This window comes from Aureobasidium melanogenum, assembly GCF_000721775.1.
Source record: "Aureobasidium melanogenum CBS 110374 unplaced genomic scaffold scaffold_14, whole genome shotgun sequence".
Classification (NCBI taxonomy): domain Eukaryota; kingdom Fungi; phylum Ascomycota; class Dothideomycetes; order Dothideales; family Saccotheciaceae; genus Aureobasidium; species Aureobasidium melanogenum.
This window is the reverse complement of record NW_024470066.1, coordinates 322,476-349,964: the sequence shown is the minus strand read 5'-3', so window position 1 is coordinate 349,964 and position 27,489 is coordinate 322,476. Positions and strand designations below refer to the sequence as shown.

At 50.5% G+C, this 27,489-nt stretch overlaps 11 protein-coding genes across 11 annotated transcripts; 4 read left to right on the top strand and 7 right to left on the bottom strand.

Moving 5' to 3' along the window:
- Window positions 1-245: 245 nt before the first annotated feature.
- On the bottom strand, window positions 246-1,232 carry M437DRAFT_51482 (NAD(P)-binding protein; the record flags this gene model as incomplete). The annotated part of the gene is made up of 2 exons (XM_041022188.1): window positions 246-1,117; window positions 1,166-1,232. The coding sequence occupies 2 exons, from the start codon at window positions 1,230-1,232 to the stop codon at window positions 246-248; spliced, it is 939 nt and encodes a 312-aa protein (XP_040878660.1).
- Window positions 1,233-1,690: 458 nt separating this feature from the next.
- Window positions 1,691-2,110, bottom strand: M437DRAFT_51567 (cytochrome c oxidase-assembly factor cox-23; the record flags this gene model as incomplete). The annotated part of the gene is made up of 4 exons (XM_041022203.1): window positions 1,691-1,738; window positions 1,792-1,819; window positions 1,876-1,983; window positions 2,052-2,110. 4 exons carry the CDS (start codon window positions 2,108-2,110, stop codon window positions 1,691-1,693), a joined length of 243 nt encoding a protein of 80 aa, XP_040878659.1.
- Window positions 2,111-2,427: 317 nt separating this feature from the next.
- On the bottom strand, window positions 2,428-4,101 carry M437DRAFT_51146 (cysteine proteinase; the record flags this gene model as incomplete). Its single annotated transcript, XM_041022135.1, has 1 exon — window positions 2,428-4,101. One exon carries the CDS (start codon window positions 4,099-4,101, stop codon window positions 2,428-2,430), a length of 1,674 nt encoding a protein of 557 aa, XP_040878658.1.
- A 179-nt stretch (window positions 4,102-4,280) lies between these two features.
- On the top strand, window positions 4,281-5,927 carry M437DRAFT_67096 (uncharacterized protein; the record flags this gene model as incomplete). The annotated part of the gene is made up of 2 exons (XM_041024885.1): window positions 4,281-4,283; window positions 4,338-5,927. The coding sequence occupies 2 exons, from the start codon at window positions 4,281-4,283 to the stop codon at window positions 5,925-5,927; spliced, it is 1,593 nt and encodes a 530-aa protein (XP_040878657.1).
- A 154-nt stretch (window positions 5,928-6,081) lies between these two features.
- On the bottom strand, window positions 6,082-6,880 carry M437DRAFT_67095 (putative 2-hydroxychromene-2-carboxylate isomerase; the record flags this gene model as incomplete). The annotated part of the gene is made up of 3 exons (XM_041024884.1): window positions 6,082-6,285; window positions 6,360-6,640; window positions 6,703-6,880. The coding sequence occupies 3 exons, from the start codon at window positions 6,878-6,880 to the stop codon at window positions 6,082-6,084; spliced, it is 663 nt and encodes a 220-aa protein (XP_040878656.1).
- Window positions 6,881-7,271: 391 nt separating this feature from the next.
- Window positions 7,272-7,623, bottom strand: M437DRAFT_16768 (carbohydrate-binding WSC; the record flags this gene model as incomplete). Its single annotated transcript, XM_041018875.1, has 2 exons — window positions 7,272-7,395; window positions 7,460-7,623. Coding segments are annotated over 2 exons (288 nt in total), but the record flags the coding sequence as incomplete, so codon positions are not given.
- Window positions 7,624-10,680: 3,057 nt separating this feature from the next.
- M437DRAFT_76304 (uncharacterized protein) lies at window positions 10,681-11,883 on the bottom strand (the record flags this gene model as incomplete). Its single annotated transcript, XM_041026600.1, has 2 exons — window positions 10,681-11,671; window positions 11,723-11,883. The coding sequence occupies 2 exons, from the start codon at window positions 11,881-11,883 to the stop codon at window positions 10,681-10,683; spliced, it is 1,152 nt and encodes a 383-aa protein (XP_040878654.1).
- A 244-nt stretch (window positions 11,884-12,127) lies between these two features.
- M437DRAFT_51226 (putative DNA repair protein rad-5) lies at window positions 12,128-15,550 on the top strand (the record flags this gene model as incomplete). The annotated part of the gene is made up of 2 exons (XM_041022148.1): window positions 12,128-14,922; window positions 14,968-15,550. 2 exons carry the CDS (start codon window positions 12,128-12,130, stop codon window positions 15,548-15,550), a joined length of 3,378 nt encoding a protein of 1,125 aa, XP_040878653.1.
- Window positions 15,551-16,116: 566 nt separating this feature from the next.
- Window positions 16,117-17,436, bottom strand: M437DRAFT_76302 (uncharacterized protein; the record flags this gene model as incomplete). Its single annotated transcript, XM_041026599.1, has 3 exons — window positions 16,117-17,043; window positions 17,167-17,304; window positions 17,374-17,436. The coding sequence occupies 3 exons, from the start codon at window positions 17,434-17,436 to the stop codon at window positions 16,117-16,119; spliced, it is 1,128 nt and encodes a 375-aa protein (XP_040878652.1).
- Window positions 17,437-18,262: 826 nt separating this feature from the next.
- M437DRAFT_85586 (uncharacterized protein) lies at window positions 18,263-20,062 on the top strand (the record flags this gene model as incomplete). Its single annotated transcript, XM_041028308.1, has 5 exons — window positions 18,263-18,574; window positions 18,827-18,928; window positions 18,991-19,641; window positions 19,694-19,847; window positions 19,899-20,062. 5 exons carry the CDS (start codon window positions 18,263-18,265, stop codon window positions 20,060-20,062), a joined length of 1,383 nt encoding a protein of 460 aa, XP_040878651.1.
- A 4,281-nt stretch (window positions 20,063-24,343) lies between these two features.
- M437DRAFT_67088 (uncharacterized protein) lies at window positions 24,344-25,618 on the top strand (the record flags this gene model as incomplete). Its single annotated transcript, XM_041024883.1, has 1 exon — window positions 24,344-25,618. One exon carries the CDS (start codon window positions 24,344-24,346, stop codon window positions 25,616-25,618), a length of 1,275 nt encoding a protein of 424 aa, XP_040878650.1.
- Between the last annotated feature and the right edge of the window lie 1,871 nt (window positions 25,619-27,489).

Genomic DNA, 27,489 nt, shown 5'->3' with positions numbered 1-27,489 from the left:
TCTAGACGATAAGTGACGGACCAAATATGTATATGGTCAAGACTTCACGGAGGAGAAGCGATGAACTGCAGAAAGTTGGTCATCGAACTTGCCGAGTGGCATCCGAAGGTCTGTGCACATATTTAGAGAGAGCAGGGTCGCCTTGATTTGACTTGGTGAATTGGTTACACCAAGATTGGAAATCTGACGGAATGTAGCATCTAAATGTTCGAGACCAAGGAAATACTTTATGCCATCCTACATGCTCAACCAGACTTGCCCCAACCTTCTGTTGCCACCGTGTCATAAACTTCGTTGATGAGTTCGGCACTTCCAGAGATCGAGGTGGCAGCACCCTTCGGCCCTGGGTTATTGAATATAGGGACTACGCGCTTTACATCATGCCCGATCTCCAAAATGGTTCCTCCCACCATCTCCTCATCTTCAACAAGAGTCAGCATTGCCTCCGCAACCTCCTCTGGCGTAGCCCAAAGATCCTTCTCCTCATCAAAGTACCTCATCTTGTCCGGGTTGTCGGTCCAAAGAGGTGTTTTGATGATCCCTGGACAACATGCATTGACACGAATGCCGAATTTGTCATCCAAGCCGGCCAAAGAGCGCGTGAAAGCGACGACACCGTGTTTGGCTGCGTGATAGAGAGGGACTAACAATGAAGCACCTTGACCAGCAACACTACTAATCATGACAATGCGCTTAGGATTCTGAGGAGTTGCCTTGGATTGCTGTGACAGAAATGCTGAGATGGCCAGCTGGGAAGTTCTGATAGGATGAGTGAGATTAATGTCGAGGGATGCATAGCGATCTCCCTCAACACTATCCTTGGATCCCGAAGAGCCAGGAGGATGCCAGAAGTTTGACCAGCCGGGCTCGAAAACGCCTGCACCTGGGCATACAAGATCAGTGCCGCCAAACTCTTCTTGAGCCACCTTGAACATTTTTGAGAGCTGATTCCAGTTTGTGACATCTGTCTTTTGGAAGAAGGCTCGAGGTTGACCTGAAGATTTCTGTGAATACTTGTCGGTTATGGCTTTGGCCTCCGGACGCAAGCCAAGGTCGGCAAAGACGACATTGCAGCCTCTTGAGAGTAAAAGAGAAGCAAAACAAAGATTGATGCCTACTTGAGTGTAAGAACAAGGTATATACTGGAAAGAGATAGATTGCATACCAGACCCCGCTCCAGTGACAATCGCAGTCTTGCCTTTTACAAGGAAGGGTGCAAGACTTGAGGCCATGTTGAGAAACACTGTGTGAAGTACTGGATCGAATGTTGTATAGATTGTTTCAACGTGTGATGCGAGGGTCTTCTCGAGAGGGTCGTTGATTGTTATACACTACGGCAAGCCATGGCGAGGGGTAGTACGAGATGGCGGGGTCATGCTGCAGGAGCGACGATCTTCTGTTCGGAAGCACCTTTTTGAGTAGTCGACCGAGTCTTACCAAGTCCTACCAAATCCGGCTCACCCGAGGCCACATTTGATGTTGATAGAACATATGTTAATGCGAATCATATTTTGTGGCATGCTGGCCACAGTTGCAGGAGGATGACAATGCGAACCAACTTGTCTCGGAACAGTCCCATGAACAACATCCCTTGGAAGAGTCCAGGTTTTGCGATAAACATGATTTCAGAGGAGGAGTAGCGATTTTTGATAATGAGGTGAGTGGGTATCTTGAGTTGCGGTGGTCTTCTTCACCACCATCTGCCTTGTTTTCTCTTTTCCTCCTTCATTTCTGCCATCTGCAACAGGTTAGAATATGTAAGAATGCAGATCTTGACACTTAATATCTTACCCATTGCTTCTTGCACTCGCGGTACGCTCTGTTTGGTTGTTAGTCCAGGCATCAAAAGACAAATTTGAATGCAGACGAGCATACTCAAAGTAGTCTTGACAAAGTGCCTTGTCACCACCATTCCTTCGTAAACATCTCAAACTTCTGTCGGCAGCTTCTTGACAAGGATCAAAGTATTCGCTGTATGCTTTGCTGTAAAACGAATGCTCAATCAGCTCTCGTGCCGATGGTTGCGATGAAGGAAGGCATTGGCCACATACCTGCTGTACTTTGCACCACCCTTCTCCCAGGCCTTCTTATTCTCTTCTTCGTGACCCATTATGATTTGCTTTTACAGAATATGTTCAGGACGATCAAGTTGGTGGTGTGTTGCCACGAGGGTAGAGGCCCGAAGATGGCAGAGGTCTGTGCTTTTCGGCAGATCTTGCCGTTCCTACGACTGGATTATTCTGACGGACATTAAGCAACAAAGTCATTGTGCGCAAGGCATTATGTTAGAGTAGACAGAGAACAGAGTATTTCGGTCTGTAGATATAGTGTAATGAGTCTCTTACTTCACGTCCGTGATACTGCAAATTATGTTCTTATGCGGTCAAAGCTTGACTCGTTCACCATGAGGATTCATTTCTGATGCTTTTACTTCTTTTTAGGAGCGGCACTACTTCTTCTCCTTTCCCAAACCATTACGTACGCTTCCTTTGTACTCAGCAACTCAGCTTCCACTCTGCCAACCCATAGGTCCTGCATCTCGACCCAGCGATCGGTATCAGCATTGCTGCCTTCTTCCTTGCCTCTGTCCAACAGCTGAACGCGCCAGACCTTCTTCTCGGCTTCTCCCTCAACACTATCATCGCGCACACGAACACCTTCGTGGGTGATGTTGGCTACCAGGTCGTATATGATGGGCTCCGAGGGCGAGTGGAGTGATGGATTAGGTTCAACATAGGGTGACATGTCGAGTGATCGAGGCGAGAACGTGACAATCGTTGGATTGCGCTGGGTTTGGAGGAATTTGTTTGGTGCGAAGCGCTTGACATGCATGAGAAGGTATGGTGGTAGGGGATGCAGGAGACGGTAACGGAGACGTGTGTTGAGGCGTTCTTGTGCGCGAATGCCATCGTATTTACCCAGAATATTTGTCAGACTGACTTGAGGGATGATGTTCTCGTTTCTATCGTCTTGGAATAGTGGTGCAGCCGGGAGATCCAGGGTAAGCATCATGAAAGGGGTGACGGTGCTCTGAATGGCGGCATCTTCGAAGCGCAAACGATCCTGTGCGTCGGCGCGGGCAGTGATGGATTGAGACTCTACGCGCAATTGGCCTTGGAAGATCTTTTGTACAATACTGCTTCGTGGTTTCGTGCGGCTTCCACCTAGGCCTGTGTGTAGGTTATTTAGGAACCAGGAAAGAAAGTCGGCAGGATCGGCCTGTTCTGTCAGGGAAAACTTCTTGTTGGAGCGCTGGGAAATTTCTTGCAACAGTTCATGAGGAGAGACATGTGCTTTGAATGAGCGCGGATTCCAGATCTTGCGCAATAGAGTGCCGAAGCGCTGGACAAGTTGCGGCCGATCGTGCAGGTCTTCGAGCATGAAGAAGTTACGGAGCGGAGGAACGTGAGCCAGAGCATGGCAAACAACGTTGAAGTAGTCGTTGGCCTTGATGTTGTTCATACCGACGTAACCTGGTGTATATTTCTTCCCTTGGAGGTCCCAGGCGTGTAGTCGCACCTTGTCTAGCTTGGCGACATCTTGTTTTGAGTATTTTGGATCGACGACAAACTTGATATCTTCCAAACTCTTGTGCTTGACCTCATATCCATCTGGCAAAACATAGACTTGCTTTGTGTGCATGTTGATAAAGACATGGTGACCAATATCGAGGGCATGGAAATAGGCTTGTGATTTGGGGCCTCGACCTTGGAAATATGTGCCGCAGACCAGACAGGCGTAGACGTTGATATTCGATAACGTGACACTGCACAATTTCTCAAAGTCAAAGTCCAGCACGCCGCGGTTGATGGTGTCGAGGTATAAGTCCGAGTAGCCCTCTGCCGGCGCTTTTTGTCGCGTGGGACCAGAGACAGCAGGTTGATCGTCTTCGTCGTCTCCGTCCAGCTCGGCCTCTTCTAGCGCTTCATTCTCTTGCACGGCAGCTTCAGCTATGCCGTCGGTATGTCCATTGGTGGGCTTTGTGGTGGCAGTGGCAGTGGCAGGCGCATCCTCGTCGACGACATCTTCGACCCTGGCGCGTTTGGAAAAAGGCGAGGCGGTAGATTGTTCGAGTGGCTCGTCTGCCGGTCGCTTGCTCATTTTGGATATAAAGCGTGACAATAATCAGGTTCGGAGGTTCTGGATGGTCGCCGCAAGCTCTCTATTAGCAGATGCCAAGGCTGGAGCATGACAGCGGAGTGGGATTTTGTGAGAGCAGCAACAACCAAGTCCAACAATTTGTCCCTCCCTCATCCACACATTCCACGCACATCGCAACGATGGTCTGTACCTTCTCCAACTTGTCAATCTCTGTCTAGTCTGCTGACACCCCTCAGTCGTACAACAACCCCACGCAAATCTTCGCCGACGATGTCACAGAGGAAAAGGGCGAGAATGCCCGTCTGTCAGCCTTTGTTGGCGCTATCGCTGTAGGAGACCTCGTCAAGACCACTCTGGGTCCCAAGGGAATGGACAAGATTCTGCAATCAGGCTCCACTGGTCAGATCATGGTCACCAACGACGGTGCCACCATCCTCAAGTCAATAGCCCTCGACAATGCCGCCGCAAAGGTCCTTGTCAACATCTCGAAGGTCCAGGACGACGAGATTGGTGATGGTACCACCTCCGTCACTGTTCTCGCTGCTGAGCTGCTGCGTGAGGCCGAGAAGCTCGTCGACCAGAAGATTCACCCCCAGACCATCATTGAAGGATACCGCATTGCTTCCCAGGCCGCCCTGGCCGCCCTCTCAAAGACCGCCGTCGACAACAGCTCAAACCCCGAAGCTTTCCGCAAAGACCTCGTCGCTATTGCCAGCACCACCCTCAGCTCAAAGGTTCTCTCACAAGATCGCGAGTACTTTGCCAACTTGGCCGTAGATGCCGTCCTGCGCATGAAGGGTTCAACCGACCTCTCCCACATTCAGATTATCAAGAAGGCTGGCGGCAAGCTGTCCGACTCATACCTCGACTCAGGTTTCATTCTCGACAAGAAGTTCGGTGTCAACCAGCCCAAGCGTCTCGAAAATGCAAACATTCTGGTCGCAAACACTGCCATGGACACAGACAAGGTCAAGATTTTCGGTGCTCGCGTCAAGGTCGATTCAACCGGCAAGTTGGCAGAATTGGAAAAGGCAGAGCGCGAAAAGATGAAGCAAAAGGTCGACCGCATCAAGGCACACGGTATCAACTGCTTCGTCAACCGCCAACTCATCTACAACTGGCCCGAGCAGCTGTTCAGCGATGCCGGCATTTGCAGCATTGAGCACGCCGACTTTGATGGTGTCGAGCGTCTTGCTCTTGTTACTGGTGCCGAAATTACCTCAACTTTCGACCACCCCGAGCTTGTCAAGTTGGGTCACTGCGATTTGATCGAAGAGGTTATCATTGGTGAGGACACTCTCATCCGCTTCTCAGGCGTCGCTGCAGGTAAGGCTTGCACAGTCGTCCTGCGTGGTGCTACTGAGCAACTGCTCGACGAGGCAGAGCGCTCCCTTCACGATGCCCTTGCCGTCCTCTCCCAGACTGTCAAATTCCCCAAGACCACTCTTGGTGGTGGTTGTGCCGAGATGGTCATGGCCAAGGCCGTTGACCAGGCCGCTCAGAACGTCGCTGGCAAGAAGGCCATCGCTGTCGACAGCTTTGCCAAGGCTCTGCGACAATTGCCCACCATCCTTGCCGACAACGCGGGTCTCGACTCTGCTGAGTTGGTCAGCCGTCTTAAGAACGCAGTGTACAGCGGCATGACCAACTCAGGTCTTGATTTGTTGAAGCCCGGCGGTGGTATCACAGACATGCGCGAGTTGGGTGTTGTTGAGGCCTACAAGCTCAAGCACGCTGTTGTGAGCAGTGCTAGCGAGGCTGCCGAGCTCTTGCTACGTGTAGACAACATCATTCGCGCTGCCCCGAGGAGGAGAGAGCGTATGTAAAGTATTCAAAAGTTCAGATACCCGACGAGTAAAAGAAAGTCTTTCGGAAACCCTTTAAACATGCCGTTCCTGTTCTCTCTTAAAGACTTTATTTTCATCTTTTACGTATGTTCAATTTGATGAATCATGACACCGGCCTCTAATATATCCTCTTCTACAACATCGCCCTCAACTCCTTAGCCTCACTCCTGTCCAATCCTAGATGCTCCACCACCATACCCAAATGATCAAAGCCCCAGTACTTTTCCGTCACACCCTCTTTGTTGGTGGCCACAAACCACGGTAAGCCGAATGCGCCCTCCTTGAAAGCCAAGTCGGTGTTAGCTGTCAACTTTGCCTTTGCCTCTGGCTTTGTGCTCTATCCATTCTGTCAGCAAAACTCCCACTCCTCACAACAAAATCAAGACCAATAAACGAAGACTCAAATCATACCTGTTCAACAACATTTTTAGCACCCTCTTTACTCAAAACCTCTGCAAGTACAGCCTCAAAGACTTCAGGCTTATGGACTGTCTTTCCGTCCACCCACATGCCTTTATACAGTGCTGCAATACAATCGGCAAGTTTGTCTGGTTGGTGTTGCTCTACCACTGCCAGAGTTCTCATTACGTGTAGAGTCATGGGTGGAAAGTCCTTGGGCATGTTCTTGCCCATGGGGATATTCGCGTATTTGGACCAGCGCTTGCGGTCGGATTCGATGTAGGCTGCTTTGTCTGTTTTTGTGCATATTAATGAAAAAGGAAAGGGAGATGAGTAGGGAAATTTGTTTGCTTACTTGTAATGGTGATGGGAGGGCGATTGTCACAGGCTTTCATCACACCACCTAGGAAAATAGGGATGTAGGTAATTTCTACTTGCTTGAAAGCCTGAGAGCGCTGGAGGACGTAGAAGGCCATGTAGGCGAATGGACTGACTATGTCCACGAACAGGGTGAGTTTAGGTTTCTGAGCCATGGTGTCTTTCGCGATTGATATCTGTGACGAGATGGATATGGTTTGGTCTAGAGGAGAAGAGAAGAAGATAGACGGTCTTGAGCTTAGGAGATTAGAATGTTGACTCAACTGTTATGTGAATAGTCGTCGTCCTCGGATGAATGTTGCTTTTACCTCTGTCCACAAGCCGAGGTGCGGGGCTGAGTGGACGTTCAAGGTTTCAATTCAAATGGAGATGGGAATAACACGGCAATAATATGGTCCAACATCAACTCGTAACCCCAAGGACGCATATATATGAAGATACATCAAACACTGTTATTTGAATGTCTACAATCTATGAGCACTATCTTCACCTGTGTTGGAAATGCTAGCTGAACTGCAAGACAATCGCTCATGCACTAGGAGACTTGTAGATGTTGAGAGTGGCAGATCCACCGCACATTATGGACGAGTTTCCTGTACAAGCCATGTTACATCTAGAGTCATCGGCCAATTTTTGGGCTCCATTGACGACTTGAATAGCATTGCCGCACCTGTGAGGTCGTTCTGTCAGTGGAATTGGTCCTAAAGGAACTCAAAGCGAGATCGAATACTTACCAACACTCCCTGGCATACTCGACACCAGCATACTTCAAACCACGGCCCTTGCAGAAAGTCTGACATGCCGAAGGAGTCATGTTGTTAGGGTCAGTGTAGTATGTTGAGTTCAAGGCACGGTTGTAGTTGGTGGCTTCGGTGTAGCAACCGACATATGCCCAGTTGGGGTTGGGAACAGGCTTGACAATACTGGTGCAGTTGGGTTGAGTTGGCAAAGACTCGCCGACTATTCCACAAAGCTGTCCTGAGAACTGTTGAGTGAGGAGCAGATCTGCAGAAGAACACGACGAAGCGACACAGCAGGCAATGTCGTTCATGAACTCGGGGTGGCTGCAGATGCACTGAGGATTGCCATTGCACTCGGCAGGAAGGCTCTGGGCGCATTTTTGCTACATACGTGTAAGACCATGGGCACATCGCTATGAAGAGACGAGGAACAACTACTTACTGCACAGGCAGGGACCTGGGCGACATTGATGCTAAGAGCCTGACTCAGACTGACAGGAACAGTAGCCGTGCTCACTGGAGTCGAGGCAGCAGAGGCACCAAGACAGGAGATGAGAGCTGCAAAGCCAAAGAAGAGAGTAGGAGCTTGCTTCATGTTGACTCGATTGATGGGTTGTTACAATCAAGATGAACAGACTTGCAGGGAGGAAGGCAAGGCAGACGCTTCAATTATAAGATGCGGCTCACTTTGAGAATACATGACGAAAGTGGTTTTGTTCTCGATGAAAGAAACGACGCTCGATCAAGGCTCAATAGGTTTTCCGCTCGCGGCTCGGCGATGAATAGGAGGTGGTTCATTGTTCGAAGCCGCCGGATGCAGAAGTTGAGCTCGGCAGACATTTCCGCGAGTAGGCCCCTAAGCCTAGGGCCTCATATACATTACTTGAAACTCATGACCTAAGTTGTATGCCACATTACAGCTCTATTGAGTCATGCATAATGTATTTACTTGCAGGAAATGAGGCACATACTGGCACATCTGCCGATTGATGATCTCGGTGTGGAGATGAACAAAGGACCGGTTCTAATCTTGCCGGACGTCCGGGTCAGAATGTAGATGTGGAATGTAGCTGCTGTCCGTCACAATATGATCCGACTCTTGGCTGTTTGTATTTGAGACGTCTGGGATATCCTGTTGGCGGTGATGGCTCAGTTGGAGCTTCATTTGACGTTGTGTCTCGAGAGTGACCCAGGGGCTTTGTTGTTCTGAACATTCGTCAAAGGAAGGAACCCAAGGACATGCGAATGGGTGGGTGGGTACTGCCTACACGCTCTTGTGTCCGAGGTGATGCCGCAAGAGTTGCCAATGTTTGTCGTCTGCTTTGGCACTATACTTTCTTGTAACACTGCCGTCCTTTGCTGCGATGACTATCAAAATGGAGCGGATCGTTGCTCTGTAACCAGCACTTCGTGCCCAAGGCTGTGATGTCAAGCCGTGAGGAGGAGTTGTGTCTTGTGGAAAGTCAAGCTACGCTCGGGCTCGGTCCTCTTTCAGCTTGATTCTGTCTCAAAAGATCATGCCCCATCAAAATGATATACCAGCTTCCGGCAAGAAACCATTTTTTCCACTCCTTTTCTTCGCAGGTACATCGCTCTCGCCGTAGTTACGATACCAGCGGTGTCTGCTGGTTTCCATGAAGTTCTGCTGTGGTCACAGTCAGGAGCTTGTCGGAAGCTAATGTGTGTGAAAGCTTGGTATGAGTTAGTTTCGACGAATGAGTGAAAGCTACCACAACAACAGCCTCCCGACATCTCCCATAACTCACTCACACACTTGCCAGGTGGTTACTAAGCAGTTTACTAAGCAGCGAGTGCGCCAGATCGATATAAAAGAAGGTCTCCTCTCCGTTGAATCTCTTCTTCTTTTCTTCATATTCCTCATACGGCACACACCACTGCCCCTGCCATCTACTCTGCCTGGCTCTTGGGTACCACAGGTTGCAGACTCTGACGCGGTGGCTGGCCACTCTCAGTGCATCGAGCTTCAGTAGCTTCGGGTGTCAACCACTCGACTACTGAGGTGTCCATGCTCTGACCAGTGGCAGCCACAAGCTCAGATGATCTCCCTCTGGTTACTCAAGCCCCATGTTGCAGTAGAAAGGCAGTCGCTGGGCCTTGCTTGTCATCCATGCTCTCCTACCTCTTGCGGCTCCGGCCTCTCGAGGTAGAGCGCTGGGTGAGAAGCTTGAGTGTGTGTCCTCTGTGGGGGCGTCGACGATACCCTGGCTGCGAAGCATGCCCACTGTGCTTTCAGATGCCGCGGCGACACTCGGGTTCAACTCCTTGGTTGTCGTCCCTTCCTGGGTAGTGGTGGGTGCCACAGCAAAAGGCTATCGTCGACGTCCGGCACAAGCTCTCACCTCACCGTGGTGTGTCGGTCTAGTAACCTCTTTCAGGGGTGAAGCCAACGAGAGCACAATTTTCTTTTTCATCAGTTCTGACTCTGGTTTCTCAACTGGAGGCTGAAGAAGAAGACATCGGTATACAGCCTGTGGTGTGTACTGCAGTCCGTGTCCTTGTCTCTATTGTCGCCACGGTCGTCGCTGGTGCCTCGACGAGCGTGTAGCCATGTTGCTGCCTTCGCGAAGGTCAGCGCCACTTTCTCGCCGAGATGTGCTTGCTGTGCCTGGATCCTCGTCGCCTTGTCACAGTATACAGCCTGGCAGCTCCGCTCCTCGACAGTTAGATAGAACCAGAATCATCCAACAAGCATGTGTTCTTCGTGATAGTCGTACCGATCGCCGTAGCTACTTTCGCATGAATGGACACCTCTTCGACGGACTTCTTTTTTGTGGATGGTGTAGATGCCGCGGCGTTCTATCGACTTGAGATAGGTATGATTTTACAGAAACACAGTCAGGGGCACAGAGCTCTTTGCTCGTACCAAAGTTGGCCTTGTGAAGTGCTTGGTATACAGCTATCAAGATACAAAATGCTTCCTGCGCTCAGGCCCGTGTTCGTTGAGAGTAAGCATTTTCCAAACCCTCGACACAAGGTTGGCTGATCGCGAAATCATTTCGTCTTCCGACAGCTACATAGCGACACTTGATCCGGAAAAACACAGTCGTCACAGCAAGAAAAAAGGCCCTGCAGCCGCGCTGATGTTATGGTACCACAAATTTGTGTTGATTAATGCTTTTTGTTATTGAAATATATATACATACCACGAGTCATAGTGGGCGTGAAGTAGCGAGACATCAGTGATAGCGCTGGGCTTAGAAGTTTGATCTGTTGTATGCCAGCCATGTTTTCCATGGCTGTCGCCAGTCGGTCACTCTGAGCTTTGGAGCAAAGACATCGAAGTCGTGCTTTTGCAGTCTCTCAAGCCATAGACTTGTAGGCACAGCAGAGAGATAGACTGGGAAAGCCTGCTGGATCTCTTGTGCAGGTGTGGATGATTGTGATGGAGCGTAGTTTATGTGTTCCTCCTCGTGGCCATGTTCAAAGTCGTGACCGGCATCCTGACCAGCTCGGATGTTCTTGACCATCTCCCGCGCAGTAATGAGATGGTCGCTGGCTCTTGTTGCAACCTCGAAGACAGCATCACGAAGGCCGGGAGCCTCGGCACCTTGACGGAGTACTTGTTCCTCCCGTACACCATGTCTTGCCATGACATCCAGAGGCAACATAACAGAGCCCTGTCTAGTAGCGCCAACGTCGCCAGCCATGCCTCCTTGGTTCGAGTGGTGGTTTGCCGGACCAGGGAAAGCAAGCAACGGCAGACCTCTCAGAACAGTGGCGATTCCGGTAGCTTTTCCAATATGCGAAGCGACATGGTCGGCAGTAAGAGAGGCCATAGGCATGGCCTGAAGGGTCAGGTACATCAAGGTTGAATATGTGTTCTCAGCGTATGACTCGACGGCGGCCAGGTCAGGATACGGTGGGTTTGTCAAGTATTGCTCTCTCGTGGAGATGATCCTGTGGAACCAGCTCTTGCTAAACTTTGATTTGCCATTGGTCCTTCGCTGCAAGTCTTCGGCGGCATGAGCAAGCAGGACGGCGATGGGCTGTTTTGGAGGAGTTCCAGCCAATGCTTTTGTTATGGCATCTCGTTGGAATTGCAGGCGCATTGAGCCAATAGTTGGAGTACTCGTGGTATCGGCAGTCCTGGCGACCTCTATGTTGAAGGCACGGATGGCGAGGTAGGCATCGCGCGTCTTTGGTGGCATATATGATTGTAATAGGAAGGAGGGAGTGTCATACTTTCTGTAACACAGTTAGACAAGGCATGCGACAATGGACATGGGTATTTCTTGCCTCAAGAGATCCAGACAGTAGGCTCTCGCTGAGCCTACCTCTGCCTCGGACGACACTGTCGCAGCAGGTTGCTGCACTTCAGTAGCATATGTCCTTCGGAATTGGCATTGCTGTCTACCTAGCGCACCTCTAAGAGTGCGGCAAGCTGTTTGTCCTCTCATTGTCAATGGCTCAAAACGACGAGAAGGCAAGATGCTATGGGATCAATTTATCGCAGCCACCCGAAATCATGACCGCAAACATGACGATGCTGTACCAGATGAAGCCTAGTCTTTCATAAATTGCATAAGATCAGGTCTAAAGTTTGACCGGATTTCACAAAATAAAGTAGGAACGCGCATCAACGCGTCTTCCAGAGTTTCGTCCATCATAGAGGCGACACAGAGCACTTGACGACAGTGCGGAATGAGCATATCACACATGGACGAGCGACCAAACAAGAAGAGACGCTTCTTCGCCGACAAAGACTCTACCCAGGATGCTTCTTTCGCCTCTGATCCCTCTGGTCCAGACGAAGTCAATGCACTAAATGAGGTCGACCGAAACGCCACCACCACTACACAGCGCGAGCAAGAGTCAACAACAAGTGTGAATCGCTTCGATGCGTCTCTTTTCCAAGCCTTCGTTGGTAATGACGCTCCTCAAGCTACCATCAACGCCCTACAGCGAATATGTGGCAACGATGTCGAGCGAGCCGTCAACATGTACCTGGACGGCTCATGGCAGAATCATCCTTTGATCTCCAATGCTTCTTCGCCCGCTCCGCGTCCCAGCCGTCCAAAGGTCAAGGACACTCCATCCACACCTGCACAGAACATCGACCCACCCAAGGTCAACCTGGCCGCCATGCCGAGCAAGAGATATATCGGTGCCATGGGAGTCATCGGTTGGACTACACGTAGTGGTACTGGCATTATCACCTCAGGGGAAAAGATCAAGATTGAAAGAGCTAGGCCGTCACAGCAAAAGGTTGGCAAGGGAGGCAAGTCACGAGCCTCAACACGTCAGGATGTTATTGTGCGCTTCACCAATGCCAAAGGGGAAGAGGTTGGTCGCTTAGAGCAGGACTCGGCCGCCTGGATCTCCACGCTGATGGACCAGAACATATGTCACTTCGAGGGCCACTGTGTCTTTGCGCCTGATCGTGTACGTACCAACGACACCGTCTACCTCCAACTGCGATGTTTCTTCCTCAAGTCATGCTTCAGCGCTGGCAGCCTCATCAAACCATTGGACAATAACAGAGAAACTGGTCTGTATGAAGCAAAGGAAACTCGGGATGAGAAAGACCTCCGCTTGCGTCAAGTCGGCCTTGTGAAGCTGTTCTCGGAGATTAATCTTCATCCATCACGCGCCAACTCTGCTACCGAAAAGCACAAGAGAGAGGGCATTCTACGCGCTGCTGAGATGCCCGACCAAGCTGAACAGACCACTGCCAGTACTGCCAAACCAGCCAAATCATCCGATCAAGCGGCTTCGTCTCCTCCTTCCGACGATGCTGAAGATGGCCAAGAGCTGGAGCAAGATCAGCTGGACAGCCTATACAGGAAAGCACAATCTTTTGATTTCAACACGCCTGTCATGCAACCTGCCGAGACGTTTGTCCTGGATCTCCGAAAATACCAGAAACAAGCTCTGCACTGGATGGTAGGTAAAGAGAGAGACCAAAAATCTGACCACAAGGAGGTGTCGATGCACCCACTCTGGGAAGAATACATGTGGCCTACAAAAGATGCAGATGATGCACCGGTGCCTCAGGTTGAGGACCAGTTAAACTTCTACGTCAATCCTTACTCTGGTGAATTGTCATTAGATTTTCCTGTCCAGGAGCAGAATTGCCTTGGTGGTATCCTGGCGGATGAAATGGGTCTTGGCAAGACCATCGAGATGCTCAGTCTCATACACACGCATACTTCAGAATTCGGTTCACAAGGCGCTAAGATGTCAACGGTTATGGACCTGCCACGTTCGCCCAAAAGCTCTTCTGGTGTTGCTCGGGCACCGTGTACTACCCTGGTCGTTGCTCCCATGTCCTTACTAGCACAATGGCAGAGTGAAGCAGAAAAGGCTTCGAAGCCCGGCACCCTCAAGACCCTGGTGTACTATGGCTCAGACAAGAACGTAAATCTGAAGACCTTGTGTTGCGAGGCCAATGCAGCATCGGCACCTCATGTCATCATTACTAGTTATGGTACCGTGCTGTCGGAGTACAACCAAGTCGTTGCTGCTGGTGGTGACAAAGGATCAAGCGGCGGCTTGTTTTCTCTTGACTACTTCCGTGTGATCCTTGACGAAGCCCACATGATCAAAAACCGGCAATCAAAAACTGCTCGTGCTTGCTATGAGATTGCTGCAGAGCATCGCTGGACTCTGACAGGTACGCCTATCGTCAATCGCCTTGAAGACTTGTTCAGTCTGGTACGCTTCCTCCGCGTTGAACCCTGGAGCAACTTCTCTTTCTGGAAAACGTTCATTACCGTGCCGTTCGAGTCGAAGGATTATGTTCGAGCACTTGATGTGGTCCAAACCGTACTTGAGCCTCTTGTGTTGCGTCGCACAAAGGACATGAAGACTCCAGATGGCGAGGCGCTGGTCCCATTACCGCCGAGAACGATCGACATTCAGAAGATTGAGCTCTCGAAGGTTGAGCGAGATCTGTATGACCACATCTTTGCTCGAGCCAAGAGGACATTTGCTGCGAACGTCGAAGCTGGAACTCTGATGAAGTCTTACACGACAATTTTTGCACAAATTCTGCGACTTCGACAATCATGCTGTCACCCGACGTTGGTGCGTAGCAAAGGCGTTGGTGCAGATGAGGAGGACGCTGAGGCTGCGGCAGACATTGCCAATGGTCTGGCTGATGACATGGACTTACAGTCTCTGATTCAACGCTTCGAGTCCGAGGCCGAAGAAGAAGATGCAAGCCGCTTTGGTGCCAATGTGCTCAAGCAAATCCAAGCAGAGTCAAATCACGAGTGTCCGATCTGTTTCGAGGAGCCTATGGAAGAGCAATCTGTCACAGGCTGTTGGCACAGCGCTTGCAAGAAGTGTCTTCTCGACCTGATTGAGAACGCAACCAGCAAGAACGAACTGCCGCTGTGCTTCAACTGCCGTGAACCCATCAACGCTCGCGACATCTTTGAGGTCATCAGACATGATGACGAAGATGACGAAGAAGCTGGTGTGGCCAAAGACAAGTCACAGAACAGTTTCGAAGACATCTACACAGCAACACAACCTAGTGACTCGACTGACTCGCAACAACGTCTCCCTCGCGTGTCTCTCCGCCGTGTTAACACTCTATCCTCAGCCAAGATCGGCGCTCTCTTGACTCACCTCAAACGTATCAAGAAAGCCTCGCCAACCACCAAATCAGTCATCTTCTCACAGTTTACCTCTTTCCTCGATATCCTTGAGCCCGCTCTCGATGGGGCCTCAATCCCCTACTTCCGCTTCGATGGCAGCATGGCACAGAAAGCCCGTGCCGCAGTCCTCTCCGACTTTGCCAATCGCACAAAAGGCTGCGTGCTGTTACTCTCCCTCAAAGCAGGCGGTGTGGGCTTGAACCTGACGTGCGCAAGCAACGTCTTCATGATGGATCCCTGGTGGAGTTGGGCTGTCGAGTCACAGGCTATTGACCGCGTGCACCGCATGGGCCAAACTCAAGAAGTCAAGATTGTGAGATTTGTGGTTGATCAGAGTATTGAAGAGAAGATGCTTAGGGTGCAGGACCGTAAAAAGTTTATTGCTAGTTCGTTGGGGATGATGAATGAGGATCAGAAGAAGTTGCAGAGGATTGAGGATATCAAGGAGTTGTTGAGTTAAGACCACTATGGATGATACGGGTTATCGATCATTATGTTCAAAAGGAGGGATCGAGTGCTCCTACTTCTGGCCTGGCTGGGCATGATATGGATCATAAGCGTTGACAGCATTCTGTAGATATGCATTCATCAACTGTGTAAATACTAGACTTTGTTTGCTATTCTTTGCTTGAGATGCTTGCCATCTATCGCACCCTGGCTGTGACCACTGTCTGTCTACAAGCGCCAGATTCTCTCCTGTTCAACCAGAAAAGCACACATTCTCGAAGAGAGAACTCTGGAAGAGAGCCATTCGAGATCTCTAGATACGAATATATTCTCAAGTAGGTCTCTCCCAGAATTTTCTGTTCGAGCATATGTGCTCGGCAGTCGTATAAGTGAGATATATTGGACGCCAGTGCTGCTCAAAAGTTCAAAAGCCAGTCGAGTCGCAGATGAACAGGCTCCAGATCGAGATCCTGACTCTGAAGTCGTTCTGCATCTGTAGCGAATTCGTCAACTGCCTATGACTGATAGACAGCCAGAGCAGAATCAGGTAACGCGCAATCGCTAATACGATGTTACAGATCAGATATCGAAGAACGACGCATCAAATTTGCTTTCACTACCATCGCCTGTGGCACTTCCAGAGAAGTCACCAAGATCAAACTCTGTAAAGTTCATAATGTCGTCGAAAGTATCGTCTCTATTGCCCATCTCAGGTTGCCCTTGAGCATCTTGCTTGGCATCACCTTTCTGGTCTTGCTGCTGTGGAGCACTGCCAAAGTCACCAACACCTGCTGCGTCGAAGATGTCAAAGTCTGCAGGAGCCGATTGAGAATTCGAGTCCGTGCCTCCGTTACCGCCACCAGAGTTTGCATAGCTCTCGAGACCAGGGAGGAGAGAGGATATGCCATCCGTATCTTGCATGACTGTATCAGGCGGACCAAAGTTCGTCAGATCGGCAAAGTCGAAGTCATCATTGTCATTGAAGGATGCTGGCTTGATGGGTTCCTCATCGGGAATGGTCATTGTTCTGACTGGAGGCGGCTTTGTGTCCTGGACAGTGGGGTTGGTTGTTGTTGCTGCTTCTGCTTGGGGCCGGGGTGGTGATGGAGCAGGTATATCTTTAGGACTCGCTCGCGATGCAGCGCCTGCGCTGCTTGGGTCGTTGAAGAGAGACTCGAAATCGAAATTGCTGTAAGTACCGGTATTCTCATCGCCTGCGTGGCCTGCAGCTTGGTGATCCTGTCCAGGGATATCAAGGTGAAGGGATGAATTTGATTCGGTTGCTTGCTCTCCTTCCGGTAGTGAGACTGCGTCTTTGGGCGGTGATGGCTTAGCATTTTCTAGTGGAGACTCGCCCATGACAATGTCATCGTCCAGACTAATTGCCGCTGTGTTGTTTGTGCCATGCTCAGGCTTCACTGTACTGGCAGCTTTAGGATCTGTTCGAGCTGCTCGCTGAGAGCGGTATACAGCAAGATCACGGCGCATGACGGCGCGTGCCAGAGTCTGATCACATAGTCAATGTCTGTTGTCGATTGCAGTGATAAGATAGAGCAAAAACGGTGTAACGGAAATTTTTGAACGGGTAAGACGAAGTGAATCGAAAGCCAAAAATTCATGTGAACTTACCAATTCACCTTCTAACTGATCAAGCGCATCATGGAAGTTGTTGTTTGCCCCAGCGATGACCTGTTTTAGTCTCAAGGGGTTGTTGATCTGGCCATGATTCCTCGCATTGTTTGCAAAGAGACGACCTGTGTGTTCCAACTGTTCATGGCATGATAGGTTAGTACGACTTGCGATGGTATTCAGAGCAGCAATGCCTGTAATACGCACGACGAGATTGACCTGTGCCTCAAGCTGATCCAGCGGCGATCTGACGGCTTGGGCACGATCCATGTCGAGATTATGGCGTGACACGTGCCGGATTGGCAAGGCGGCGATTCTTGGGATTGCAAAAAGAGGGGTTTGGGCGATGGCAATGTCAAGTAAGAAGCAGCTGCAGCGGCTCTCGGACAGCGAGAGCAGACAGAAGGAAGCAGCGAACGACGTTCACGGCAGGCGCAGCGGCAGTCTCGGGCAGTAACGTTAACCTTGTTCGCACAAGTGAGCAAGCGCTCAAACTGCAACAAAGATGAAGCCGGCGCGCAACAAGACCCTTGGGGCCGGGCGCGCTAACTAGGATTAGATTAATGAGAGTCTCGTGTGGACCCAGCGCCAATCTGTCACCTTTCGCTGTTACGAGCTGCCTCCCCAAGCTGTTTCCGCTCTCCTTCTTTCTATCTCTTTCCTGGCTACTGTTACGTCGCTTGTCCTTTTTCTCTACATCTCTTCCTTTGCGTTGACTCGACATTTCTGTGTTTTGTTCAGCGTTCTGAAAAGTTGCTTCTCTTTTGGCCAAGTCTCTGGCTTTTTTCCTTCCTGAGTCCGCCATCTCCTCTTGCCAGGCCGCCCGCCCATCTCGACTTCAACTGTACCTCTACAGCTCGAGTCCCTTCGACCAAGTCTTCCCACCTCGTGCTTGTTGATCTTCACGATAAAGCATCCTCGTCAACCTCGTTGAGCAGCGTACCAACCCCGCCAACGTCCAGCTTCTGCAGCAGCCAAACACTCCCGCTTGTCGAAGCTTCAACCCCAGCCTTTGTTCGATTAATTGTCTCGGCCTGTTTCACCGCTACTCACTCCGACTCAATTTCTTTCTCTCGTCAGATCAAGTCTAAGAAAAATGTCCGACAACCAGAACCAGATGCAGATGCCCGCTGCCTCCTCGGCTGGCGGTGCTCCTGGCCAGTACCCCCCGCTCAACATCCCCCAGAGCACCATCGAGGCCAACGCCATGACCGATGCCATGAACAACAACGGCAATGGCCTCAACTCGCCTGGTAGCGCCGGTGGTCCTCGCCGTGCCGCCCCCGAACCAAACAAGAGAGCTCTCTACGTCGGTGGTCTGGACCCCAGGGTCACAGAGGAAGTGCTCAAGCAAATCTTCGAGACCACCGGACACGTTCAGAGTGTTAAGATCATCCCTGATAAGAACGTAAGTTCTAATTATACTGCCGCCTTTCTTTCTAGTTCTGTGTGCGGTCGTAGCAGTGACTACTGTCTCTGCCGTCACTTTCAGCAATCATGGTTGCCTGGACTGCATGCGCATGCATGTGCATGCATCATGCGGTTTCACGTGTTGTTTGTTCCGTCTGCGTTTTCTGCGCTCGTTACGCTGCCTGTTTCCACCTTTGCCAACACGCTCTGTTGTACCGAATCACCATCCACTGACAACACCTTCTTCTAGTTCCAGTCAAAAGGATTCAACTACGGCTTCGTTGAGTACGACGATCCTCTTGCGGCAGAACGAGCAATGCAGACTCTTAACGGAAGACGTGTCCACCAATCGGTAAGCACATTGTCACTTCCCACGCGATAGATGTGACAATAATTGCTGACACGTGATGGCAGGAAATCCGCGTGAACTGGGCCTATCAGTCCAACACCACCAGCAAGGAAGATACTTCTGGCCACTTCCACATCTTTGTCGGCGATCTTTCCAATGAAGTGAACGACGAGGTTCTCCTCCAGGCTTTCTCCGCCTTTGGTAGCGTGTCTGAGGCTCGCGTCATGTGGGACATGAAGACTGGCCGCTCTCGTGGCTATGGCTTCGTTGCTTTCCGTGACCGCGCTGAAGCCGAGAAGGCTCTCAGCTCCATGGACGGCGAGTGGCTGGGTTCTCGTGCTATTCGTTGCAACTGGGCAAACCAGAAGGGTCAGCCCTCGTTCGCTCAGCAGCAGGCCATGGCCCAGATGGGTATTACCCCTCCCGGTCCCTTCGGTCAGCACCACCAGTTCCCCACTCAGGGCGTCCAGTCCTACGACACCATCCTTGCCCAGACTCCTCAATGGCAGACAACTTGCTACGTCGGCAACCTCACTCCCTACACCACCCAGAACGACCTTGTTCCTCTGTTCCAGAACTTCGGCTATGTTACAGAGACTCGCTTCCAGTCTGACCGTGGATTCGCTTTCGTTAAGATGGACTCTCACGAGAATGCTGCCATGGCCATCTGCCAGCTGAACGGCTACAACGTCAACGGCCGTCCTCTGAAGTGCAGCGTAAGTTTGCTTTTCCTCGCGCCGCAAGAACTATTGCTAACATTCAGTGCAGTGGGGTAAGGACCGTCCTCCTACCACCAACTTCGAAGGATTCTCTCCTGCTGCCGCTGCCGCTGCTGCTGTTGGCGGTGGTGCTGGTTACCCACCCACACCTCAGGGCTTTGGTTTCCCTCAGTACGGTGCAGCTGCTCCTATGTCTCCTCAAGGTACAATCGTCTCAAGAAATGATACTGCCAGCTCTTCTGACATTCTTGTAGGTCCTAGTCCTGGTGGCTTCCAGCAGCCTGCTGCTCAGTTCGCCGGCGCTAACATGGCCGCTTACGGTCAAATGCCCCAGAACGGCGGTGGCTTCGGCCGCGGCAACTACATGGGTGGCCCTCAGGGTGGTGCCTTCAACAACTACGGTGGTTACCAGGCTTAGAAGGCTTCTGCCCCTAGTGCGTCGACCAAGGCTCAGCAACTGGCTCCAGCGCTGCGTAGCGGAGATGGCAAATACGACCAGAAACCGAGATATGCCGACGATTAAAACATCGACGACTTTGGCTCAAGCGAGTAGCCGTTGACACGAACATTTCCTTGCCGGTCCTGTCGTTGGATAGGAAGTACTTTTTTCAATTCTGGCATTCGTCACTCGATGTTTCCAGCTCTTTATACCCTCGCAACTTCTTGCACACAGCATGGGGTTCGTCAAAGTTGTGCTTTTACTTTGCATGTGGGAAGCGGTTTTGTTTTTTGCTTTCAAGAAAAATCAAGCATCTCCTTTCGATTTCATGGATGCAGACAATGTGCAGAACAAGGCACAAGGAAAGATGGACGGATGGACACATTTGGAGGATTCGAACAAAGGAAGCGTCTTTATGTAGCTCTCTGCCCTTTTCTCATTCTCCCTTCTTCATCTTTTTCTCTTCGAATTTTCCTTGGTAAAAGTCTCCATGAACATGTCTTTTCCTATGTTGCTTTCTGTTGAAACTGATGAGAAGCACGTCTCATTCCTGAAGCTCTATACCCATTTCTTAAATCTGTTTTTCGTCTGCCATTTACTTTGGGAGTTCAAATCGGTACATAGTTGGCAAGTCGCACAAATTGCAAATATCAACGCCGCTCGATTGTTCTGTCCGCTCTGTATACTTCGGTCTGTAATTCCCATCGTAATTGAACTGTAGCTAAGAGCACCATATAGACTATAAAAAGGCATAGTCGTTATGGAAAGCAGAGGCATGTCCACGGAGAGTCGACAACTTGTTGCTTCCTAGCGGATATCATCGTTTCCTACTACTAGCATGCAACTCCATAGTTATACGCTTGGACTACTTCTGCACAGGGAGAATCAGTCAAGCTACGACAGAGATGTGACCAAATTTACAGTGTTAATGGAAGGAAGGGGCAGACACGTGTATTGGCAGCCTAGAGCCAAAAACGGAAACAACCGGCGCGTCGAGACAAAGTTTACGCGTACCCCTCGGCGACAAAAGTGGTTTACACTCGAGAAGACGTGGGAGTGGTTGAAATCGTCGCCTTGATCTTATTAGCGCTGGTCGTGGTGTACTGCATGCTGGGAGGAGGTTACAGCGCTACGGGATTGCTGCGCGGGTGGATTGGAAGAAGGACAATCGCCAGAGCTGCTGCTGCCGCCCATCGTCGACAACAACTCGAAGCACAAGTGCAAGCACAAGCACAAGCACATTCCGCCGCTGTCGCCAGGTCGCACCTGAACCCACGCTCCTTTTCCTCGCACGACGACCGTCTGCGCTCTCGCACCATGCTCAGTGCTGCAGTCAACAGGCACAACGCCTCGACTGCTGCCTCCAACTCCAAGCCCCTCGATCAGCTTTTCTCCTCTAGCCCTCCAGCGCAGCAGCAATCCCAAAAGTCTTCCGTCTTGTCTACAGCCTCCAAGAATTCAAAGTCCATTAACGGTATCAAGCGTACACACAGCGGTCTTGCAAAAACTTTTGGCAATACTGCCTCCTTTGACGACGAACAGAACCAACCCGTCGTATGCGCCGTCCCTGAAGTCACCAACAGCGAATACTTTGATGCCGACGATTTTGACGATGACTTTGACATCGATGATTTGATTGTCGAAGAGCCCAAGGCCAAGAAGCCTACCCCGAGAACCTCCAAGAACACCATCTCGTATCCTACTCTTCCCAAAATCACTGCTCCGCAACACTCTGCCTTTCGTCCCACCCTGCCGAAACGCCAGGTCCGCGATTCCGTTGTCACCGATGATTCCGGCTACGTCTCTACCGAGCATACTCAAGAGCAGCCGGTAAAGCTTGAAAGTAGCGCCCCTTTGCCCTGGTCCTCATCGCCAACCGAACATTTGAATCCCTCGCATAATGCTTCCTCACTCAGCCGCTTTGCATACAATACAAGTAATGGACCTTCCGCTCCCCGAATGCAGCCACCACCTGCTGCGGTGAAGACCGAGCCCCCAGCTGCTTCCAAGCGAAGAACATTACCATGGCTCAAGCAAGAGACGTCAGAACCAGAACAAGGTTTACACTCTATTCCACCCTCGAAGAAACGCGTCGTCGATTCGACGCCTGTCCAGACATCAAAGAAGAGCGCTCTCCCCTGGAACACGACCGCAAGTGCCATCAAGGAACAAAAGACCAGTCTGCGCGAGATCAACAAGAAGAAGTCCAAGTTCAACGAGCCCTCCGACGAAGTCATCCAAAAAGCAAAGGTCAAGAGTCGCAAGAACATGGTCGCTCGTGTCTTTCTCAGTGACGAACAACAACACGTTCTTGATTTGATTGCTGAGAAAAAGAAGGCTGTTTTCTTTACTGGTGCTGCTGGTACTGGTAAATCCGTCCTTCTACGTGAGATCATCGCAACCCTGCGCAAGAAGTACCTGCGCGAGCCCGATCGTGTCGCTGTCACGGCTTCCACTGGTCTTGCTGCATGTAACATTGGTGGTGTTACATTACACAGCTTTGCTGGTATCGGTCTAGGTAAAGAAGATGTACCAGAGTTGGTCAAGAAAATCAAACGCAACCAGAAGGCAAAGCACAGGTGGATGCGCACAAAAGTCTTGATCGTTGATGAAATCTCGATGGTTGATGGTGATTTGTTCGACAAGCTAGAAGCTATCGCCCGGCAGATCAGAAACAACGGTCGACCCTTCGGTGGTATTCAGCTCGTCATCACTGGCGACTTCTTCCAACTACCTCCAGTACCAGACAGCGGCAAGGTTGCCAAATTCGCATTCGATGCAGCCACATGGTCAACCAGCATCGAGTACACAATTGGACTGCATCACGTCTTTCGTCAGAAAGATCCTGTGTTTGCAAACATGCTCAACGAGATGAGAGAGGGACGCATGAGCGCCGACAGTATCAAAACATTCCACACACTTAGCAGGCCTTTGGAATCTGAGAGTTCTATCGACGCCACCGAGCTCTTCCCAACCAGAAATGAGGTCGAGAATGCCAACCAGAGCAAAATGAGCCAGCTCGTTGGCGAGATCAGGACATTCGAGGCACGAGATGGAGGCAGTATTACTGACAAGACATTCCGTGACAAGTTGCTCGCCAATTGCATGGCTCCTGAACTCATCACACTCAAAAAGGGCGCTCAGGTCATGCTTATCAAAAATATCGATGAGAGCCTGGTCAACGGTTCCTTAGGAAAGATCATTGGTTTCATGAACGAGACTCAATTTGACTCTTACAATAACAACGAAGAGGCATTCATGGCTACTCAAGGTGGAACTCTCAAAGACGAAGACGCCATAGGTGGCCGTGACAAGAAGAAGACTGCCCGTGAACGCCTTATGGACAACCTGCTTGGTAGTACCACACAGATCTGGCCCGTGGTTCGCTTTACTCTTGCGGACGGCACAACTCGAGACCTTCTATGTCAGCGCGAAACCTGGAAGATCGAGCTTCCGGATGGTGAGGTACAAGCCTCACGCGCGCAGATTCCTCTTATTCTCGCTTGGGCATTGAGTATTCACAAAGCTCAAGGTCAGACGCTGGACAGAGTCAAGGTAGATCTCGGCAAAGTCTTCGAGAAGGGACAGGCATATGTCGCACTCTCTCGTGCGACTAGTATGCAAGGTCTTCAGGTGCTGCGCTTCGATCCACGCAAGGTCGTTGCTCACGAGAAGGTTCGCACATTCTACCAAAACCTTTCCCGGGTGGAAGGTTTAGATCAGAGCAAGCCCAAGGTCGAAAGAGGCAAGACCACCAGCCGTAGCAACGGTGTCACTGCTAACGAGTATGAGCGCGGCTTTGCTGAGGGAAAGATGTAGAATAGATGTTCATGGCTGCTTTCATTTTTTTTTTTTTCATTTGTTTCGGATGCCTGGGTCAGGCTGGTCGGCAGGCGCTTTTGGGGCCCATGAGTGGCATCACCGATACCCCTATTCTCATGCTATGTGTATCTTAAATCGAACATTTTACTTTTTGATGCTTCACTCTCCTCTTGGCATGCATGGCTTGCAGATGCAATCAGAACCCGAGTAGTCACGCATCCGACTTATTGGGTACCATAATTCTAGGTTCAGTATTTTGCAAGGTTTGGTCCATTTGTCGTTGTCGATGGCAAAGATCCTTGTTGATAGTGTCGCGTCGGCGACGTTCCAAAACATCACCGGCTACGTCACCTTCGGCTCCCGTATCTTGCTGCTGTTCAAAAGACAGCATCCTTACATCTGACATCTCAAAAGTATACCTACTGCTCAACTTTCACGATGCATCACCTCAAAGATGCTTTTGATCACCTGAAGAACAGACACGATCCTGGTCAACAGCCTCTCCACGCCAATCATCAAGGTGGAGGGTTTCCAGGCAGCCAGGTTCAACAACCAACTCAACCTCAGCATCCGCTGCATCCACAGCCTCCTACAGGCTCTCATGAACAAAGTCCGCTGTCTGGAACGACTCAAGGTGCTATCGATGTTTTCATGGCTTCCAAGCAGCCTAATGGCGAGATCGGTGGTATCGGTTACTGGCAGACAGCCAACGGGTACACATGCATAGCTCTTAGAGACGCATGGTCTGGAAGCAACCGCAATGCTACACTCCTCCGAGAACGCCTTCACACTGTAGAAAGCCATCACCGGCATTTCATCAACGAGTTCAACGACGATACCTTGTGGTGGGGCAATTGTCTGCTCGATGCTTACCTGACTAACCCTGATCCTTACTATGTCGACAATGCTCGCAAGATCTGGCAGCATGTCCAGCGTAGTATGCTATCGCCGGGTCAGGCTAAGGTGAGAGATATGGACATGGCGGGTGCGGTTATGTGGACTACCAGACCGAACGAAGAACAAGTCAATGCTATTACGACTGGCCTTTTTTCCGAGCTTTCTGCTCGCCTTGCTTTGCTTGTGAAGCCAGGTCGCGAGACTGACGAAATGCTCGAGGCGGCTGAGAAGAGTTTTGCTTGGATTGAGCGCTGCCGTTACCGTGCGAATGAATGTATCGTGCTTGACACTATCAAGCTCCGGTCTCAGGAGTGCGTCGACTGGACTTTCACTTATTGCACTGGACAGGCTATAGCTGCCGCCACTGCTATCTTCGCGGCGTTCAGCTTTGGTCATCAAGGCTCGCGAAGCCACAAGTCGCCACACGAGTACCTCGCGCTGGCTTGCAATATGGCACGTAAAGCCATCTCCCGAGATGGTTGGGTCGAACAAGATGGTACTTTGACAGAACACGGTGCTTATGGCAAAGGCAACCACGAGCCCTGGAAGAACGATGATGCTGTCGGCTTCAAGTCTGTGCTGCTGCGCAGTCTGGCCAAATTGCTCAAGGTCCTACGCGACACCAACCAAGAACCCGATCTGCAGCGTCGATTGACCGAGTTTGTCAAGAAACAATTTGATAGTCTACAGCAACGAAACACGAACGGCAACAATCAGTATGGACCATGGTGGAACGGGCCTATGGAGATTCCAACAAGCCATAGTCAGATGGCTGCACTTGATGTTATGGCGGCAATTCATCTTGTTCAGCAGTAGTTGAACGGCTTGTATATATTATGCAAATAATGCAAAACAGCACAGCTTGAAACCATACTACTGGATGCCGCAAAAGATAGAGACCGCGAAAGGCCAAAAAGAAATCTCCTCTCTCTGAGTCGAACAAAGGACCTTCTGATGACAATCGAACAATTACAGTCAGACGCTCTAAACCAACTGAGCTAAGAAGAGATTGATGGATGATGGTCGAGATCCGCCGTGTATGATGTCCAAACTACAGTGGCGACTTCCGACCTCGGCAAAACGCTCAACCATCGCTTGACTTTCTTCTGTCTGAACATGTTGAGCCATGAAAGCGGACCATTGGTGCCCCTGTTCTCAATTCGTAAACACATTTGCTCTTGTTACGTTGTCTTGTCTTGTCTTGTCTTGTTTTGTTCTTGCTGGGTGCGAGGAGAACGTGCCGAGCATCAACACTCAAAGCTGCTTGTCTTCAATCAACTCATGATCAAAGCGAGAGAATTGCTACAACATGATCATTGTAACATAGTTGCTGAGAATATACTTTCAATTCATAAGAGTCTCTAAGATGTTATAGTTCAAGCCGTTCTCCTCACTAAAGAAAATAGATTGTGTGTTTCTTGGGAGATTGACCAGAAAACAAGGCCGAATGTGCCACCCTGGCCCACAAGGTGCACCACAATTTCTTCTTTGTATCGAGCTATCACTGAGTATAGTTCCAAGATAATAATGTCAATTGACCATCGAGCACAACAATCCGATCTCGAGGATGCAACAAGAACGATGGTTGTCCTGACACGAACAAGCCTAACTCTTTGCAGAATATCTCAAAAACAAGACTCTATAAAGGGTACAAACCGTCCAAGCAGCCATCAATTGGGGTTGTGGTCTAGTGGTATGACATCTTCTTAGCATTGCTCTTCGAGCAGTCCTGAGTTGGAGAAGGTTCTGGGTTCGATTCCCAGCTACTCCACTTTTTGCTTCTGGTGCGGCATCAGATGCTCAGTTCCTTTGCTTCTGCAAGTCTATGAACTGTGTCAAATCATTTTGCAAGGACGTGGTTGCCAGAAGTCCAAGCCGAATCTGCTTGCCGGTGTCTTGAGCAACCGTGGAAGTGCCGGATGTCTCTGAAGTCGCCCGTCTAATCCAATGTTATGCCCTTCCAATGCTCTATATCAGGCTATAATTGGTGAAGACTAGCAATGAAGCGTGGCTTCTCAAGCGAAATCGTGCTCATATACCTTCCGCTGCCACAATCAACCATGGTTCTCGTGACATTGTTTCCAGAGCATCGTGTTTTTGGACGGAGGCGCGCCTGCCCAAGGTTGAGTCTGTCGGCCCTCGTGGCGAGGCAAGGTCCAGGACGAGTCGGTCTGCTCGCTCTTTTCTCGCGGAACAATTGATAAATCGCTCGCCTGCCTGCACTCGGACGTCTCTTTCATACTGGCTAGACACTGCTGCACGGGCCGTAGCCCTAGGCACTCCATTGGCACTCCACGTGTGAGCTTGGGCCCTGCTTGTAGAGAGCTTGTTCTGCAAGTCTTTGGTCGTCTACTCCGATGAAGAATAGTAACCGTCAGCAAAAGCAGTCCGTGAAAGAATTGCAGCACCTCAAGTCGTTGACCATAGAACATACATGTTTCTCCAGCCGAGACAGCCTTCAATCGTAGAAGGCCTGCCGGATTTAAGGCTCCCGAGCTCATGAGATCGCCAGGGCCCACACGTCAGATTAGCGGATAGCGACACACCCGAGTCATCCAAAAGCTTCCAGCCTGACTCGAATTTTATTTCCAACTTGCCATCCGCAAATCGGAAGAGTCTTTGAGCCATTCATGAAGTGGGCAGGAGATTCTATTTCGAAGAATACAGAAGCTCGAGCCGTCTCCACG